This window comes from Mastigoproctus giganteus, chromosome 8, assembly GCF_048544385.1.
Source record: "Mastigoproctus giganteus isolate SK-2022 chromosome 8, ASM4854438v1, whole genome shotgun sequence".
NCBI lineage: Eukaryota > Metazoa > Arthropoda > Arachnida > Uropygi > Thelyphonidae > Mastigoproctus > Mastigoproctus giganteus.
The window spans coordinates 149,650,302-149,671,076 of record NC_143582.1 but is presented as its reverse complement, the minus strand read 5'-3'; the positions used below and the strand labels follow the sequence as shown (position 1 = coordinate 149,671,076).

Genomic DNA, 20,775 nt, shown 5'->3' with positions numbered 1-20,775 from the left:
TAAGGGTTAATGCGTTAGTTTAAAGAGAAAAAAAGAAAGGTGAATTTCCTTCCTGTAACTTAGTTACAATTCGTAATACTAAGTTAACAAATAATTAATGGGAACATAAGAAAACTTTTACAAATGAATATAACTGTAGCTTTGACAAAAACGCTCTAGAAATCACTCAGGGAATCGCTTGATCACTATAACGCTTGGCACCTGGGGCCGGGTAATTGAGCAGGCAGATATGGAGTTTTCTGAGCAGTGCAGATGGTCTGCAAGAGTAGCTCATGGTGTCTTGTCAATGATATACAGGAATTTTTCTAGCAGGAATAAGGAGGTGATTATCCCTTGTAAGTTTATCAAGTGGAAATCTGCTGTACACCAATGGAAACAGTGAAAGGAGTGAAGGTGGAGTTGGGTTTCTGGTCTATAAAGATTTTAAAAACAACATTTTGGAATTCAAAAGTGCATCACCAAGGGGGTCAAGACTAATACTCAAGATTTCTAAGAGGTACAAGCTAAAGATTATAATGATTTATGCACCAACATCAAGCCATGTTGATGAAGAGATTGAAGAAATGTACACCGAAATTGAGAGTCTTCTAGATGAACAGAAAACCCACTACACTATTATTATGGGCGACTTCAATGCTAAGGTTGGAAAAAGGCAAAACAGTGCAGAAAGAGAAACTATAGGAAATTTTGGAATTGGTGAAAGAAATAAAAGAGGTGAAAGACTTGTGGAATTTTCAGAATCTCAAGGACTGTCAGTAATGAACACTTTTTTCAAGAAAAGGGTGAACAGAAAGTGGACATGGAAGAGTCCAAATGGATTAATAACTAATGAAATCGACCTCATCCTCACTAACACAAGATATATTGTGAGTGATGTTACGGTCCAGAATAAGGTAAATGTTGGAAGTGATCACAGAATGGTAAGATGTACACTTGATATAGATGTAGGAAAGGAAAGGAAAAAACTGACTAGAGTAAATAATACAAAGGTCTTTGAGATAACAGAGGAGGAGAAAAAGCAGTATGTATTGGAACTTAAGAACAAGTTTGAGCTTCTGCAGACTGCTCAGGACCAAGATATCGACGAGGAATATTACAACTTTCTGAAAGTGATAAAGCCCAAAAAACCTATAGGGAAAAAGAAATCCAAAGAAGAAAAAATTAGTCAAGAAACACTTGTCATGATGAACCTAAGACGACAAATGAAGAGCAAGAAAAACACTGACAGGGAGAAAATTGAGTATACTGAGTTATGCAAAGCCATTAGAAAGAGACTCAGAGAGGACATAAGAAGATTTAACAGAAGAAAAGTAGAACAAACATTAAGGGAAAACAGAGGATTTAAATCAGCAGCCATGACCAGTAATACAGAAAGACAAATGATACTGAAACTGAAGAATAGCGATGGTGTACTTATAAACAGCAGAGAAGGCATAATTCAAATAGCAGAAGAGTACTATAGAGAATTATATAAGGAGCAAGGGAATGATGCCAGCAGTGGGGAAGATGGATTGCAAAGTAGCAACACATACAACATACCCGATATTCTTTCTGATGAGGTAGAACATGCATTGAAGAAAATGAAGGATCAGAAAGCCCCAGGGGAAGATGAAGTTACTGTAGAGTTGTTAAAATTGGGAGGAAGAGACATAACACAAAAACTGGCAAGGCTCTTCACAAAGTGCATTAGAAAAGGTGTGACGCCTAAGCAGTGGAATAATGCAATCATAGTTTTGCTGCATAAGAAAGGAGATAAATCAGAAATTGGAAATTATAGGCCAATTAGCTTGTTATCCCACATCTACAAGTTGTTCACAAGGGTCATTACTAACAGATTAGAAAGAATACTTGATGAGAATCAACCGAAAGAGCAAGCTGGCTTTAGGACAGGATTCTCAACTATGGATCACCTTCACGTATTATGCCTGGCATTTGTGGATTATGAAAAGGCATTTGACTCCATACAGCATAAGGCAATGTTTCGGGCACTGGAAAGACAAGGCATAGATACCCCATATATTATGATTTTGAAGAAAATATATGAGAGTGCTACCTCCTTTATTAGACTAGAAAAGACAGTAGGAAATTTAAAATCGAGAAAGGAGTTCAACAAGGAGACACAATATCTCCAAAGCTGTTTACTGCTGCCCTTGAGGAAGCTTTCAGAAGATTAGACTGGTCACAGAAAGGAGTCAATGTGAACGGAGAGTACCTAAACCATTTACGATTTGCAGATGACATTGTGGTCATAAGCCACGATCTCAAAGAATTAGAGGAAAATCTTAATCAGTTATGCACAGTTAGTAAGGATTTTGGACTAAAGATGAATGTGGCTAAAACAAAAGTAATGATGAACAAGTATGCCACAGAAAGGGAAATAATGATTGAAGGAGCAGTAATTGAAAAGGTGGAGTTGTATACTTATCTAGGACAAGTTATTAGCTGTAATAATGATAAATGGCTGGAAGTCAAGAGAAGAATAAATTTTGGATTGATACCATTCAGGAAATATAGTCACATACTGAAGAGCAATATCCCAGTTTGCCCGAACCGTAAAATAATTAACCAATGTATACTCCCCACTATGACTTATGGAAGTGAAACTTGGGCACTCACCAAAAGAATGGAAGAGAAGCTGAGAACTACACAGCGAAGAATGGAACGAATTATATTGGGAATCAGACTGTTAGATAAGAAGAGAAACACATGGATTAGGCAGCAAACTCAAGTAAAGGACATTCTTATCAAAACTAAAGAACTAAAATGGTCTTGGGCAGGACACATAGCTCGAAGACATGATGACAGATGGACTAAGAAAATAACAGAATAGTACCCAAGATGAGCTAGAAGAATGCCTGGAAGACAAAGGCGGAGATGGATAGATGAAATTCATGAGTTTTTGGGTAGTAAATGGATGGCCAGTGCTCAAAACAGAAGGAACTGGAAAGTTGCTGGAGAGGCCTTCATCTTGCAGTGGATTGAAAATGGCTGATGATGATGATATCCCCTTGTATGGTCTGGTATACAGATACTGTATACAGGTCTGGAGGTCTCATTTTAAGAAGGATGTAGAGCTGTTGGAACGAGTACAGAGAAGCGCAACAAGATTAGTGAATGGAACGAAGGGTTGCTCTTATGAAGAAAGGCTATACAGTGTTTGGAGACTAGGCACCTGCAAGGTGATCTGATTGAGGTGTATAAAGCCTTGAATGGTTTGAGCATGCTCAATGCTGATGAGATTCTTCCTCTTGCTCAGAATAATCACCTGAGAGGGCATAAATTCAAATTGAGGAAAGACTGATGTCGGATAGATATGCGGAAATTTGCCTTTAGCCAACAGGCAGTTGGTTTTGGTGGTACAGGCTTCCATCTTTTGTTGTGGAAGTTGATAGCCTAAATAAATTTAAGGCGGAGCTGGACAGGTATTTGGAACGAATGGAGGGGTGAAATCGGAGCATTTTTTTTTTTCTGGCTGATGCTGCATAAGCTTGCTTTCTTGCATCATATGCCTCTACTAATGCTAATGTCTTCTGACATGCTGTAACATTTCTTTGGAATCTTACTGAGGAAACTATCAATTAGCTATGCACCATACACACACACACACACACACACACAACAGCCATTTCATTAACAAAGCAAGCAGAAATTCATAGTTTTAAAAATAGTAAATTTAAAAAAAAAATTTTTTTTGCAAAAATATGGAGGAAAACTATGTTGCGATGGTGTGATGGCAGAGGAGTCAAAATGTGTCAAAAGGCACAAGTCTATATCAGGTCATTAAAATTATCAGTCATTGTTATCTTACATGACAATAAGATATCCATCAAACAACATTAATGTACAGTGGTACCTTGGATTGTGAGTAACTTTGTCTACGAGTGTTTTGCAAGACGAGCAAAAATTTTTAATAAATTTTAACTTGATAAACGAGCGAGGTCTTGCAATACGAGTACAGTCAGTCCTCTTATAACATGTGTTTACATTACACGAATTCGATCATACACGATTTATAAATACGCGAACGATAGCTTATATAACACGAACTGAATTCACTTATGCACGATTCGCCTTCGTGTTTATAAGAAATGGCAGTCGAATGCAGAATCACCCCAACCGAATGCAACACGATAGGAATAAAGAGAAGATTCTGAAAATGTATTTTTTTTTTTTTTTTTTTTTTTTTTTTTTTTTTTTATATATCAGTGAAGGGGAAACACATTTCACCATAATAACGTAAAAACCAACACAATTTCAGCTATCAATATAATCGCAAATGCAATTAGATCGAGTTTACTACCAGTTTATAACAGATTCCACTAGCAGGAATGTAACTGGATATTGTTTTTATTGTTTTATGGTAGTAATCCCCAGAAATGTGCTTTAGTAAAATGTGAGATGTTAATAGTGTATCTCTGCCTTTTACGGTGTTGTTTATTCAATTGCTACACGCGCGCAGCTTTGTTTATGTGTATCAAGCGTGCCTCCTCATTTTGTAATAGTGTGAGCGATGAATCTGTTTAACGACAATGCAACTGTCATATTTCCGTGAAATCCTCAAGAGGAGGCAAGTGTCATTGGAGAGGTTCCTTGTTAAAGTCACACAAAAAGAAAGAGTCAACAGATAGCAGTGATTCCGTTAGTGACAGTGAAAGTCGTCCTACCACAAATCCGATTGCTTTATATATATTAAATTTAAATATTAAAAATACGAAAAGGTATGTATGTATTTTGTATTAATCATTTTTACAGTATATGAATATTTTTGAGTTTTGGAACAAATCATCTGGGTTTACATGATTTCTTATGGGAAAATTCGCTTTGACATACGAGTGCTTTGGATTACGAGCACGTTTAAGGAACGAATTATGCTCGCAAAACAAGGTACCACTGTATTAATATTCATGTATTTTACACATCTAATAACATTCGTGTATTAATATTCATGTATTTTACACATCTAATAACATTCATGTATTTTACACATCTAATAACATTTATGTATTAATATTCATGTATTTTACACATTTAATAACATTCATGTATTATGTATTTTACACATCTAATAACATTCATGTATTAATATTCATGTATTTTACACATGTACACAAAATGATATTTTAAAAACATTTAAAAAAAAAAAATTTACTTTTCTCTGATCTAATTGAGAATTGTGCAGCAGAGTTGGCCTCATGCCAGGGTAGAGAATTACCATCACTCCGGACTCTCTAAAACAAAGTTAATTGCATAGCACCATTAGAATTAAACTTTTATATTCTTTAAATGAACTTACTGAACTTATAACATATAAAAATATATTCAAATACATTAAACATATATTTGAAAGCATAAATGAATAAATTTTTATTACTTAAAAAAAATATATATATATGTGTATATATACACACAGTAAACTCTCACTAATCCAGATTAATTGGGGGAGAGGTCATCTGGATTAGTGAAGCATAGGATAGCCCTAAAAGACAAAAAAACTTAGAACAGAAATAAATGGAAAATTTAATGATATAATTAGCACTAAAGAAAAAAAAAAGAAATCACTTACCAGCCTTCATTTAAAAACTATAAAAAGACAATACATTTATTCATTGATACATGGATACATGTACTGTCTTTTGTCTTTTTATAAATTTATCGGGTAGCATTGGCATTGCATGCCAACTGTACTTATTGTTGCTGTGAATACCACTTAAGTACAGCTTCTTCAGGAACACCTTTTGGCTTTTTTTTAATGTCTGTCTATTTGATACACTGCTTTTATCACTCCCTACATTGAATTTTAAAGCAAATGTCTTTATAGATTCTTTTTGTTTTTTAATATCTGACACAGCCTGTTGGCTAATACTAAATTCTTCAGCAATTTTTTTTCCAGGAATACCATTTTCAAGTTGTTCTATCACTTTGAGCTTGTTAATGATAGTTAAAATAACGTGTTTTCTTTTTATTCCACTTTTTAATTCTTTAGAACCCATAATTATAGAAAATATGTTAACTTATGTACATATGTATATATATATGTATACATATATATGTACATATGTATATATATGTATAAATAATTACGCAAATGAAGCGATATAAGCAATAACTTCCGTCTGACTCAGAGTCAACAACGATACTGAACAACCAGCAAGACACTGTAATGTATGTTCCATCTCTCTCTGTGCAGTCAGATTTATTCATCAGTCTTCCTAAATCCCGTGTGTCTTTCAAAGTACCCAACTGTGAACAGAAAACATATAAAAAAAAATATATATATATATATATATATATATTTTTTTTTAAGTACTCCTGCTTATCTTGAACAATTTAGCACAATTTGAAAAGTGCCGAGAAAGACCATATTAATGATAGATGTTGAAATTTACTCTCCCAAATAGATGAAAAATTACAAACTCCTCATACTACATGCTACATAAATAATAATAATAATAGTAATAAAATTCTTTATTCACAGGCACCTCTGTAGCCAGGTGGGCAGGAGCAGCAGTGCATAGCACACGCTTCTTGATTAGACTGGAGTTCGAGCCCGTGACAACCAAATACGGAAGATGCGGAAAGGTCAGGGAATGACCACCGCATATCCCCGGAGCAATATGGCTTTAGTTGCTAATGCTTCTAAAAAAAAAAAACCAAACCAAACCTTTATTCACAAAATTTTACAAGGATATGATTCCCATTACAGGCATACAGAGGAATCTAACAATATAAATATAACAATCCAGAGGAATCTAACAACGTAAATATAATTAGATGAATCTAATCATATTTGCTTACATACAAACTGCTAAAACAGAAAAAAACTGTATAGAATATCCATAGAAATACAAACAACATCTATATAATACAAAAATCACAGCGAATATATTGCTTTTTCCAGTAGAAGATAGGTTCGAGTTATCAATAATTGCATTTCAACTGGATCTTCTGAGATACTGATGATATAGGCCTGTACTGTAGAGTATGATCCAGGTATAACCCGACAGACTGATTGAGCCAATCTGGACATCTTTCACTTGGAGTCCACATCAGTTTTGATGACAGTTACAGGAAACACGTGAATATGGATTTTTTATTTTTTCCTCTGTAGGTTGAATTATCACAGATGAAAATCAATGTCGGCGGAGCTCAGTGCACCAATGATGCTGTTGGGAAAGTGCTGCTTGAAGGTCAAGAGCTTCTGCAGGTTTGAGCAGAAGGCATTACTGCTAAAGGAGCCATGATCGTGGATAAGGCGCATGGCTTTTGGAACCGGAAATGGCTGGAGAGTTTAAGAATATGTTCGTCTGGGTGCTACAGTCTTAATAGGGATAAGGGCTGTTGCATCCATCCACTCTTTGAAGGCTTTATCCTATGAAGAGATGAATGGTTTAGAGTGGCCTGTCCACTTTCCAGTTCCAATGCACAAGAAGTGAACTGTGCACAGATGCCATCGTTCATGTCGCAAACCTGCTGAGATGTATGTGGTACATATAGATTGTCGGTCATCCTGCAACCACTATAGCTGATGAAGGTGGCCGCTGCTGCCGAAAGCTCCTGTGTTAGTGGTTCTAGTGATTTTAAATAACTTTTATCGCTTTTAATTCTATATATTTTATTCTTGTTATACAACATTTATTTTATTTTGTTTTAATATTTTAATATACAGTACACATGTATTTTATTTTATATTATCATGCACGAGAAGTGAACCTGATAATAAAGATGTTTTATAGATTTGAGTCAGTGTTATTTAGTGGCATTACAGATGAATCACAGATTGAGTGCCATTGTGAGCTTCCCCGCACATGCGAAGTACTGAGCCGGGGTTGTAGCTCAGATTTTTACAGAGCTGTGATCTTGATGTCACTTGAGGATCCAGAATTCTAGACCCCAAAGCGGCTTCAAGCTGGAGAAAGAAGTAGTAGAAGAGAAATTTCCTGACTGTTTCTTTATTATATGTGATCTACAGAGGTTGAGTTCCATGCCCCAGAAGGTCCATAACACTTTCAAGTGCAGTTGCTGGATTTGATACATATAAGTCAGATTTTCGTCCGTTATCACCCCTAAGAATTTAACTGAGTGAGTGATGACGAGAAGATGTCCCGCAATTGAGGGGCTCCAGAGAGACTGCTGGATTGAGGTCTGCTTGTACTCTTGGTGAGAAGATGATATACTTTGATTTTTCCGGGTTTAGTTTTAGCAAAAAAAAAAAAAAAAAAGGCGCCGTATAAATACAGCGCCTTTTTTTTATATATCTGTCTGTCTTTAATATCTGTCTTCCTTCTGTTTACAGAAGGAAGACAGATATTTGTTGAGGGTAACAGACTTTGGATATTCTTTGCCAGGTCTGGTGAGGTAAAGTGTGTTTAGGGTCAAACGGCACTAGGGTTTTCCCCCATCTCCGCATAGTTTACATTGTGGTGCGATACAGTTCACTGTAAAGGCCAGAGATTTAAAAGTATATGGATCTTGAGGTGTGTGATGTCGTGTACCGTTGTTCTTCTGGCCATTTAGCCGCCAGACCCCTGTTGAGGCCCGACATTGCCCACACTTCGCCCCGTGGAGGCAGACCAGGTACCCAGTAGTTGTAGTTTACTCTGGCAGGTCCTGCCACCTAGTTTCCTGAGATTTCAGTGGCTAGGACCTAAAAAAAACAAAAAAAAAAAAAAAAAAAAAAACGTTTGCGTGGGTTGATTGCTAGATTGAAAGACCGAAATGTGAGCAAACTTAATTTGGAACTATTAAATTTTGACCTGTGGGGTATACGCTGGCGAGGTGTTAACAGGGCTTGATTAATAACATACGATATCGTCAGTGTAGGCCATAAATGCAGGTATCTCATTCATTAGCAGTAGAAATATCGCCGAAAATAGTACTGCTGACAAACATCTGCGAAAATAGTACTGCTGACAAACATGTGGAAGTCAGCATACCTTGGGGTATGCTGACTTCCACCTGCTTGGAAGGCAGCATACCCCAAACAATGATTACCTTCGTATATTAACATCATAGCATAATATGATTATAATGCTATCATGTTAAAATACTTAGGGGATAGTTTATTTGGAACACTGCTACCTAGCAAAGAAACCAACAAAGAAACCATATTTTCTTGTGTATTTACACTATCACTGATAAAATTAGTGTAAATACACAAGAAAAGAAAAGAACAGAAAAAAAAAAAAAACTCTAATTCTACACTAGCCAATCTTTATCCAACATAGTGCAGCAAAGGTATGATAATCCCAAGGATAACAACATTATTGTGTGTAATTATATCACCAGAAATTATATAAAATTAGAAGGGTTCTCTTGAATAAGTTGCATTTTAAACATAAGGAAATCAAAAGTACCTGACAGCAGACAATGTCTCATTATGTAAATTATTGAATATTCTTCAGTGCCTGAAACATAGCCAAGAATTCTTGGTTTCGAGGTTTCCTTACTGTGCTAAAAGCAGTAATATTTCCATAATATTTTTTCACCATGGTGCCAGTCTTTACAGCCAGGTAAAAGGTCATAGTAATATTTTTTATGAATTCTGGCAGTAGTTTGATCTTTTAATGAAGCATCATTTCTCAAGTCAATATATTGACAAGACCCCATGACAAGACAAGACTTGACTTGACAAGACAAGGACTCTGGCAGCCTGTCTGCACTGATCAGAAAACATCATATCTGACTGCACAAATCCCTCCCCACAGGTTTCTTTCATTCTCCACTATTCTGAGTGTAACACCACAAGAAACTCTCCAAAAGCTTTCAGAGATATATGTTAATTTATTTCTTCATATTAGCATTAGTAGAGGCACATGATGCAAGAAAGCAAGCTTATACAGCATTTGCCAAAAAAAAAAAAAAAAAAAAAAAACCCTTCACATTTCACTGATTCATTCATTCCAAATGTTTGTCATGTTCTGCCTTGAATTTATTTAAGCTATCAATTTCCATAACAACACATGGAAGTTTGTTCCAGCAATCAACTACCTGCTGGCTAAATGCAAACTTCTGCACATCTATTCTACAACTGTCTTTCTTCAGTTTGAATCTATGATCCCTCAGGTTTATAATCTGAGTAAGAGGAAGAATTCCATCAGCATTGAGCCTGCTCAATCCATTCAAGGCCTTATACACCTCAATCAGATCGTCTTGCAGGTGCCTAGTCTCCAGAAGCTGCAATTTGCAGAACTTAAGCCTTTCTTAATAAGAGCAACCCCTTTGTTCCCTTCACCAGACTTGTTGCCCTTCTCTGTACAGTCAGTCCTCGTATAACACGTGTTTACATTACACAAATTCGAGCATAAGCGAATTCGGTTCATGAACCGAATTCGCTTATGCACGATTCGTCTTTGTGATTACAAGAAATGGCAGTCGGACCAGGATCACCCCAACTGAATGCAACACGATAGGAATGAAGAGAAGATTTTGAAAATGTATTTATGTTTTTTATAGCCGTGAAACGGATATTATGGTGAAATGCGTTTCACCATAATAACGTAAAATCTTATGTTATCAATCGGTATTATCGCAAATGCAATTAGATCGAGTTTACTACCAGTTTATAACAGATTCCACTAGCAGAACACAACTGGAAATTGTTTTTATTGTTTCATGGTAGTGACCTCCAGAAATGTGCTTTAGTAAAATGTGAGCTAGTGAGGTAGAATTGTCTCTGCCTTTATGGTGTTGTTTATTCAATTGCTACATGCCCACAGCTTTGTTTATGTGTATCAAGCTTGCCTCCTCGTTTTGTAATTGTGCTTTATTCCCTAAAAATGAGTAAAATACTTAAAAGGTGTGAAAAGGAAGCATCCTGGTGAAGACACTACAGATTCAGAGGGAAAAAGGAAAGCAATATTGATAAACAGAGGCGGACTGGGTCAAACATTCTTACCCGGGAAAATTTGTAGTGGCCTCATACTATGGTTTATGACCAAAATCACACCGGCCTCCGACCCACCGTGGTTTCTCTGGTAAGGTTTATGGCCAGTCCGCCTCTGTCGATAGAGAAAAAATATTAAATTGTGAAACGCTTTGAGCGAAATGAAAGACCATGTGATATTGCACGTGCTACAGGCCTAAATGAGGCAATGCAGAGAATTAAAAAGAATGCAGAGAAAATAAAAACAACTTTTATAACGGGAACAACTCAAAGTGTAATTAAAATCCATTAAATTAAGAGACAAAGAATTGGAAGAGATGGAATGGCTGTCATCTGTTTCGATAGAAAATCAAACAAAAAACAAGTTTGCTTACAATAGAAGCAAAAGCATTAGCAATATTTTATTATGTAATAGTCGTAATGAAATACGTAAGTATTTTATTACGATAATTTATTGTGTTTGGTAATGTTTTGATTACAAATGTGTGTTCAACCTTGGATGGTCGGCACCTAACCCTATTTTTCCCATAGGGCCTGTTGTTTATATTGCCGAGGGTTTCTAGGAACACAACTATCGTGCTATACGAGGACTGACTGTCCTTGTTCCTAGCATTTTGACATCCTTCCTAAATGAGGCTTCCAGAACTGTACACAGTACTCAAGGTGTGGCCTGACCATTGCCTTATACAAGGGAATAATCATCTCCTAATCCCTGCTTGCTAAATTCTTGTATACCTGTCCTATATATTGACAAGATCCCATTACCTACTCTGGAAACCTGTCTACACTGCTCAGAAAACATCAAACATCATATCTGACTGCACAATTATTCCCAGGTCTCTTTCATTCTGTACTACTCTGAGTGTAACACCACATAGTTGGTACCTTTCTCTGGGGTTACTGCTACCCATATGCAATACTTTGCATTTGTCAATGTTAAACTTCAGTTGCCACTTCTCAGCCTATCTACACAACTTTTCCAGATCCTGTTGCAGCAGCATACTGTCATTACTGTTATTAACAACCATGTCAACCTTTGTATCATCTGCAAACTTTGACATAAAGCTTGATATATCTTCATCAATATCATTGATAAATATACAAAACAACAATAGGCCCAACCCTGAACTCTGAGGGACACTACTAATAACATTAGTCCATGAAAAGCAGTACCCATTGATTACCACTCTCTCTCTCTTCTCCCACTCAACCATCCTTTTATCCTTTGTAGCAAATTGCTGTTAATGCCATACTGCTCCAATTTGTAAAGTAGTCTTCCATGTGCAACAGTATCAAAAGCTTTCCTGAAATCCAAGTATATGATACCAAATAATAATTTTTTGCATCCAGTTCCTTTGTGACCACATCATAGTATCCAATCAAATTGGTCAGACAAGACTTCCCCTTGACAAACTCATGCTGTGTCTGAATTATTACTGCTGTCTTGTCTAGATGATCCTGATATAGGGTAGCTAAGAATAGAAACAGGTGCATGTATACTTGCGTGTACACCAATGCTAGGAGCTTAGTAAATAAATTTGATGAATTTGAGGTATTGCTCAAAACATCAAAGGCAGATATTGTTGGGATATCAGAGCCGTGGTGTCACACAGATATAAGGAATGCAGAACTGGAATTTAGGGAGTACAATGTCTACAGAAAGGATAGACAGGATAGGAAGGGAGGGGGTTATGCTATTAGTTAAAAAACATAAAATCCAAGGAAGTGAAGCCAGTCGACATCGCTGGACAGTGCAGTGTTGAGTCAGTTTGGTGTGACATAAGCATTGGGAGATCAAAATTGAGAGTAGGAGTGTGCTATAGGCCTAATGACTCTGATGAGTATAATAAGGAACTGTACAGGGAAATAGAGTGGGCCAGTAAATCAGAGAGTCTTATAATGGGAGATTTTAACTTCCCAGATATTGACTGGAATTTGGGGGCTGGTTACTCACACACTAGCAGGGCTTTTGTGGATTTATTGGATGATTGTTTTCTACATCAGCATGTTCGGGAGGCAACAAGAGGGAGTAATACTCTTGCTTTGATAATCAGCAGTGATTCTTCATGCATTAAGAATCTGCAGATAAATGAACCACTAGGTGGCAGTGATCACAGTGTGCTGAAGTGGGATTTACTCAAAGAGGTAACTACCATCAGGGGTAAAGGGAAGGGTTATTGCTTCCGTAAAGGCGACTACGATGGATTGAGACAGTATTTAAATTCTATACAGTGGGACCAACTGATGATGTTACCAACAGCAAATTCAAAATGGGAAGCATTCAAAGAACTTATCTTGGAAGCTACTAGGCTTTACATACCAACTAAGAAATATTGTTCAAGGTTTAGGCCAAAATGGATGTCAGATGAACTAATGAGGCATATGGCAGAGAAGAAAAATGCATGGGATACTTACAAATTAACACATGACACAGAAGCCTATGACAGATACAAGTTGATATGCAACCAAGTTACAAAGGAGATTAGGCAGGCGAAGGCAGATTACGAGAAATCTTTGGCAAGGGAAGCAAAGAAAAACAGCAAAGAGTTCTTTACTTATGTAAACTCTAGAAGGAAGGGGATGAATCAGATTGGTCCACTTGATATTGATGGGTCAACTGTTGATGATCCTGCTCAGGTAGCTAACAAACTAAATGAATATTTTGCATCGACATTCACACATGAGGAGTTATTCAGCAAGGGGAATGCCAGAGGTGTATTCAACTCTAGCAGTAAGCTACAGAATCTTGAAATAACTGGGAGTAAAGTGGAGGAGAAACTGTTGAAGATAAACACAAGAAAGGCACCCGGGGTGGATGGGATCTATCCAGTTATATTAAAGGAGGCAGCAAAGGAAGTAAGCAAACCCTTAGCCATAATTATGAGAGCTTCCTTGGACTCAGGGGAGGTACCCATAGACTGGAAATGTGCAAATGTGACCCCAATTCACAAAGGAGGATCAAAGGCTGACACAAGTAACTATAGACCTGTGAGCTTAACTTCTGTTCCAGGAAAATTAATGGAGGCACTGGTTAAAGAAGCACTGCAGGATCATTTAGACAAGACTTCAGTTATAGCTCAGACACAGCATGGTTTTGTTAAGGGGAAGTCTTGCCTGACCAACTTGATTGGATACTATGATGCAGTCACAAAAGAACAGATTGAAGGGAATAACTTTGATATTATATACTTGGATCATAGAAAGGCTTTTGATACTGTTGCACATGGAAGACTGCTACACAAATTGGAGCAGTGTGGCATTGGAGGCAAGTTGCTGCTATGGATAAAGGGGTGGTTGAGGGGGAGAAGACAGAGAGTGGTAATTAATGGACACTGCTCATCGTGGACTAATGTTATTAGTGGAGTCCCTCAGGGCTCAGTGTTGGGTCCATTATTGTTTTCTGTATTTATAAATGATATTGATGATGGTATATCAAGCTTAATGTCCAAGTTTGCAGATGATACAAAGGTTGGCAGGGTTGTCAAGGACACTACTGACACTATGCTGCTGCAACAGGATCTGGAAAGGTTGAGCAGATGGGCTGAGAGGTGGCAAATGAAGTTTAACATTGACAAATGTAAAGTACTACACATGGGAAACAGCAACCCCAGAGCAACGTATCAACTCTGTGGTACTACACTGACAGTGGTAGAGAATGAAAGGGACTTGGGGGTGGTTGTGCAGGCAGATATGAAGTTCTCTGAGCAGTGCAGACGGGCGGCAAGAGTAGCTCATGGAGTATTATCAATGATATACAGGAATTTTTCCAGCAGGGATAAGGAGGTGATTATTCCATTGTATAAGGCAATGGTCAGGCCACACCTAGAGTACTGTATACAGGTCTGGAGGCCTCATTTCAAGAAGGATGTAGAGCTGCTGGAACGAGTACAGAGAAGGGCAACAAGATTAGTGAATGGAACAAAGGGGTGCTCTTACGAAGAAAGGCTTAAGTTTTGCAAATTACAGTGTCTGGAGACTAGGCACCAGCGAGGTGATCTGATAGAGGTGTATAAAGCCTTGAATGGTTTAAGCATGCTCAATGCTGATGGGATTCTTCCTCTAGCTCAGAAAAATCACCTGAGAGGGCATAAATTCAAATTGAGGAAAGACAGATGTAGGATAGACGTGCGGAAATTTGCCTTTAGCCAGCGGGTGGTTGGTTGGTGGAACAGACTCCCATCCCTTGTGGTGGAGGTTGATAGCCTAAATAAGTTTAAGGCTCAGCTGGACAGGTATTTTGAACGAACAGAGGGGTGAAGTGGAAGTGGGGTTTTTTTTTTTTTTTGGCTGATGCTGCATAAGCTTGCTTTCTTGCATCAAATGCCTCTACTAATGCTAATGCTAATGCTATGATAGATATAAGTTGGTCTGTAACCAAGTCACAAAGGAGATTAGGCAGGCAAAGGCAGGTTATGAGAAATCCTTGGCAAAGGATGCAAAGAAAAACAGAAAAGAGTTCTTTACCTATTTAAACTCAAGAAGGAAAGGGATGAATCAGATTGGTCCACTGGATGTTGATGGTTCAACAGTTGAGGATCCTGCTCAGGTGGCTAACAATCTAAACGAGTATTTTCCATATTTTCCTCGAGTATTTTCCACGAGTATATTCACACATGAGGAGTTATTCAGGAAGGGGAAGGGAATGTCGTAGGTGAAGTAAACATTGACAGTGAGCTAGATGATTTTCTAATAACTGAGAGGAAAGTGGAAGAGAAATTGTTGAGGATAAACATAAAAAAGGCACCTGGGGTGGATGGGATCTATCCAGTTATATTAAAGGAGGCAGCAAAGGAAGTAAGCAAACCCCTAGCCATAATTATGAGAGCTTCTTTGGACTCAGGGGAGGTACCCATAGACTGGAGATGTGCAAATGTAACCCCAATTCACAAAGGAGGATCAAAGGCTGACACAAGTAATTATAGATCTGTTAGTTTAACTTTGGTTCTAGGAAAATTAATGGAGGCACTGGTTAAAGAAGCACTGCAGGATCATCTGGACAAGAATTCAGTTATAGCTCAGACACAGCATGGTTTTGTTAAGGGCAGGTCTTGTCTGACCAATTTGATTGGATACTATGATGTAGTCACAAAAGAACTGGATGCAGGGAATAACTTTGATATTATATATTTGGATCTTAGAAAGGCTTTTGATACTGTTGCACATGGAAGACTGCTGCACAAATTGGAGCAGCGTGGCATTGGAGGCAAATTGCTGCTATGGATAAAGGGATGGTTGAATGGCAGAAGACAGAGAGTGGTAATCAATGGACACTGCTCAACGTGGACTAATGTTATTAGTGGAGTTCCTCAGGGTTCAGTGTTGGTCCATTGTTGTTTTCTGTATTTATAAATGATATAGATGATGGTATATCAAGCTTAATGTCCAAGTTTCCAGACGATACAAAGGTTGGCAGGGTTGTTAAGGACACTACTGATGATATGCTGCTGCAACAGGATCTGGAAAGGTTGAGCAGATGGGCTGAGAGGTGGCAAATGAAGTTTAACATTGACAAATGTAAAGTACTACACATGGGAAACAGTAACCCCAGATCAATGTATCAACTCTGTGGTACTACGCTGACAGTGGTAGAGAATGGAAAGAACCTGGGGGTAATTGTGCAGGCAGATATGAAGTTCTCCGAGCAGTGCAGACGAGCTGCAAGAGTAGCTCATGGTGTCTTGTCAATGATATACAGGAAATTTTTCTAGCAGGGATAGGGATGTGATTATTCCCTTGTATAAGGCATTGGTCAGGCCACACCTTGAGTACTGTATACAGGTCTGGAGGCCTCATTTCAAGAAGGATGTAGAGCTGCTGGAACGAGTACAGAGAAGGGCAACAAGAATGGAACAAAGGGTTGCTCTTACGAAGAAAGGCTTAAGTTTTGCAAATTACAGAGTCTGGAGACTAGGCATCGGCGAGGTGATCTGATAGAGGTGTATAAGGTTTTGAATGGCTTGAGCATGCTCAATGCCGATGGGATTCTTCCTCTTGCTCAGAATAATCACCTGAGAGAGCATAAATTCAAATTGAGGAAGGATGTCGGATAGATGTGCGGAAATTTGCCTTTAGCCAGCGGGCAGTTGGTTTGTGGAATAGACTTCCATCACTTGTTGCTGAAGTTGATAGCCTAAACAAATTTAAGGCTCAGCTGGACAGGTATTTCGAATGAACGGAGGGGTGAAATGGGAGTAGTGGTTGTGCTTTTTTTTTTTTTTTTTTTTTTGGCTGATGCTGAATAAGCTTGCTTTCTTGCATCATATGCCTCTACTAATGCTAATGCTAAATGCTTCTTTAACCAGTGGCTCCATTTTTTTCCCTGAAACAGAAGTCAAACTAACAGGTCTGTAATTACTCATGTCACCTTTTGTGAATTGGAGATATATCTGCACATTTTCAGTCCATGGGGACTTCCCCCGTGTCTAAGAATGCTCTCATAATTATGGCTAAGGGTTTGCTTACTTCCTTTGATATAACTGGATAGATCCCATCTACCCCAGGTGCCTTTCTTATGTTTAACTTCAACAATTTCTCCTCCAATTTGTTCTCAATTATTACAAAATCATTTAACTTCCTGTCTGAATTTGACAATCTTGCTCTCTCCTCCTCCTCCTTGAATAACTCCTTATGTGTGAATGTAGAGGCAAAATACTCATTTAGTTTGGCAGCTATCTGAGAATGATCATCTACAGTTAAACCATTGATATGAAGTGGACCAATCTGATTCATCCCCTTCCTTTTAGAGTTTATAAAACTAAAGAAGTCTTTGCTGTTTTTCTTTGTATCCTTTGCCAAAGATTTTTCATAATCTGCCTCTGTATGCCTAACCTCCTTTGTGACTTGATTACAGACTAGCTTGTATCTACCATAGGCTTTTGTGTCGCCTGATAATTTATGTACATCCCATGCATTTTACTTCTCTGCCATGAGTCTCATCAGTTCATCTGACATCAATTTGGGCCTAAACCTAGAGCAATATTTCCTAGTTGGAATAAAAAGTCTAGTAGCTCTGTTGGTAACATCATCAGTTGGTCCCACTGTATAGAACCTAAAAAATCTCTGAGACCAGTGTAGTCGCTTTTAAGAAAGCAAAAACCCTTCCATTTACCCATGATGGTAGTTACATCTTTAAATAAATACCACATCAGTAAACTGTGATCACTGCCACCTAGTGGTTCCTTTATCTCTAAATCCTTAATGCATGAATAATCACTGCTGATAATCAGATCAAGAGTGTTACTCCCTCTTGTTGCTCTCTACCATGCTGCTGTAGAAAACATTCATCCAATAAATCAACAAAAGCCTTGCTAGTGTGCAAGTAACCAACCCACAAGTTCCAGTCTATATCTGGGAAGTTAAAATCCTCAATTATAAGACACTCTGATTTACTGGCCCACTCTATTTCTCTGTATAATTCTTCATTATACTCCTCAGAGTCATCTATAACGAACTCCTACCCTCATTTTTGCTTTCCCAGTGCTTATGTCACACCAAATTGACTCAACATTGCGCTGTCTATCTACATCAACTGGATGCACTTCTTTAGATTTTATGTGTTTCTTAACTAACAGTATAACCCCTCCTCCCTTTCTATTCTGTCTATCCTTTCTGTACACATTGTACACCCCAAATTCCAATTCTGCATTCCTTATATCTGAGTGGTACCACATCTCTGATATCCTAACAATATCTGCCTTGGATGTCTTAACCAGCATTTCAAATTCATCAAATTTGTTTACTGTACTTCTAGCATTGGTGTACATGCAACTATACATGCACCTGTTCTTACTCTTAGTTACTCCAACACAGCCCATGTATTTACTTGTTTTGTGAGCCCCTAGCAGTTCTTGAAACTCCCAGAAACTGGCTTTCTTGGTTGCTGCTCATTCCAATAGAAGCAGTGCAAGAATCATTTCCACCTCTGCCTGCAGCTACTGTTAATCTGTTAGTCTGTGAATCCCCCAAGCTAGCAGTTTTCCAACCCACCTAACATTGCCTCAATAGTATTAGCATATATTCTTGCACCCCCTTCTATTTAAGTATCCCATCCCTGTAGAAGCAATCTCTCTTGTTAACAAGCAGAGACCACGCTGAGAAACATTCTACCCCAATTCTAAAGATGCATCCAAGTTATGTTATTGTATGTGTGTGTGTGTGTGTGCGCACATGTGTGAGTGAGTGAGGAAGGGCTCTTCATGATGTCACAGGGTACCCACATTTCACCATGTGGAAGAAGTAGATTTCCTCTTTTCATGCCAAAACTGATTTACACCTACAAAAGTTTTTATTATTTTACTTTAATTTTATCCTTTAATTTAATTTTATTTTATATAATACAGTAATATCACCCCATTCTGTAATGTGTGATATTGTGTGGCTACACATTTTAACTTTGTCGATGCAGGGTAGGCAGAGGGATGTGATTAATAGTTACTTTTCAGATTGAGCTAATGCAAGAAGTGAGATCCCTCAAGGATTGGTTCTGGGACCACTGTTTTTTCTGATCTATATATAAAAGAATATTTCGGAAAATAGTGCTTTTTCATGTGCACAGTTTTTGCTTTCTGCAAGGTGAGGCTAACTGCTGTTGCATCATACAACAACAAAGTGATTGACAGGTCTGTCTCAAAGACCATGCCTAGGCATGTTACTCTTAAATTAAGATGCACATACTACAGCAATGACTCATTACCTGACAGCGTTTAGTAGCATTATGAAGTCATACAATGTTCACAGTTCGGCCATTGTTAATTGCAGTGTTTAATTTTTACTGTTTTTAATTTTAGAGTTCTACATGTCTCAAGGCAACGATTCAATTTTTTCAAAACTTTCTTCAGCTATAAGCAATGTTGTTAATAATGGTAATAATAGAAAAGAAAAAGATTGTATTAGAAAGGCTGAGAAGAAAAGACCTCGAAGAGTAGGAAGCAGCAATTAAAAATCCTAATATCGAAGGAAACAAAGCAATTATAATAAGTTAAAGCCTTCACAATTAAGAAAGGAAAGATACGAAAAGCGCAGAAAAAATGAATTACAAATTGTTGATTACTCTACTGAAATCCCAATTGTTGATAAAAAAGAAAAAAAATCGTAAAAAATGATAAAGTGGTAAAAGACGAAAATGATCAAATAGAGATTCCTGATAATATTTGCAGTTCAGGAAATTTAATACATGACGTTTTTGAAAGTATTGAAACTCCAAAGAAAAGTTTTTAGCCGCAACAAATAATACTGTTCGCTGAATGAAAATTTTTTATCCAAATTAAGGTTCCAGGAGAAATGAAAACAGTTTATTCATCAGACCAAATTATGCCAGATAGTTGTAATGCTGAAGAATACAACTCTGTCACACCCGAAACACTTTATTCTCTGGAGCCTTCAGGTTTACCTCTGCATAAATTACTATTAAAGGTAAACACAATTGTTATGGTTGTGAAAAACTTAGATATAAACAATGACTATGTGTAGTGGAAATAAGAAAGAAATGTTTGTTTGTGAACAAGTCACAGGCGACAGAGCTGGATCGAAAGCAATATATTCTGTGGATTTATATGTATTCAAACAAAGGGGAATATAACTTCATTTTTCAACTTGATTTTATAACTTCATGTTTCCTGTGAAATTGGCTTTTAGTACAACAATAAACAAAAGTCAAGGTCAAACATTATCTAAGGTTGGTGTTGACGTAACATCACCATATTTTTCGCATGGACAATTAATTGTACATTACATTAAGTAGAGTGAAGGCAGCTAAAAATCTCTTTGTATTAACGGAAAAATGAATGTTGTTTATAATCGAAATTGTATTATTATTATTATTATTAATACCCATATGGTGCAAGGAAGCCTGAGGCTTATGCTGCACCAGGAAAAAAAATAAAAATAAAAAATTC

General features: G+C 37.4%; 1 protein-coding gene across 1 annotated transcript in view; it reads right to left on the bottom strand.

Moving 5' to 3' along the window:
• Window positions 1-20,775, bottom strand: part of PNPase (polyribonucleotide nucleotidyltransferase 1) — a 389,999-nt gene that overhangs the window by 24,071 nt on the left and 345,153 nt on the right. Inside the window, exon 22 of the mRNA XM_090380364.1 lies at window positions 5,150-5,228. Coding sequence (XP_090236490.1) covers window positions 5,150-5,228 — 79 coding nt within the window. The remainder of the gene's footprint in view (window positions 1-5,149; window positions 5,229-20,775) is intronic.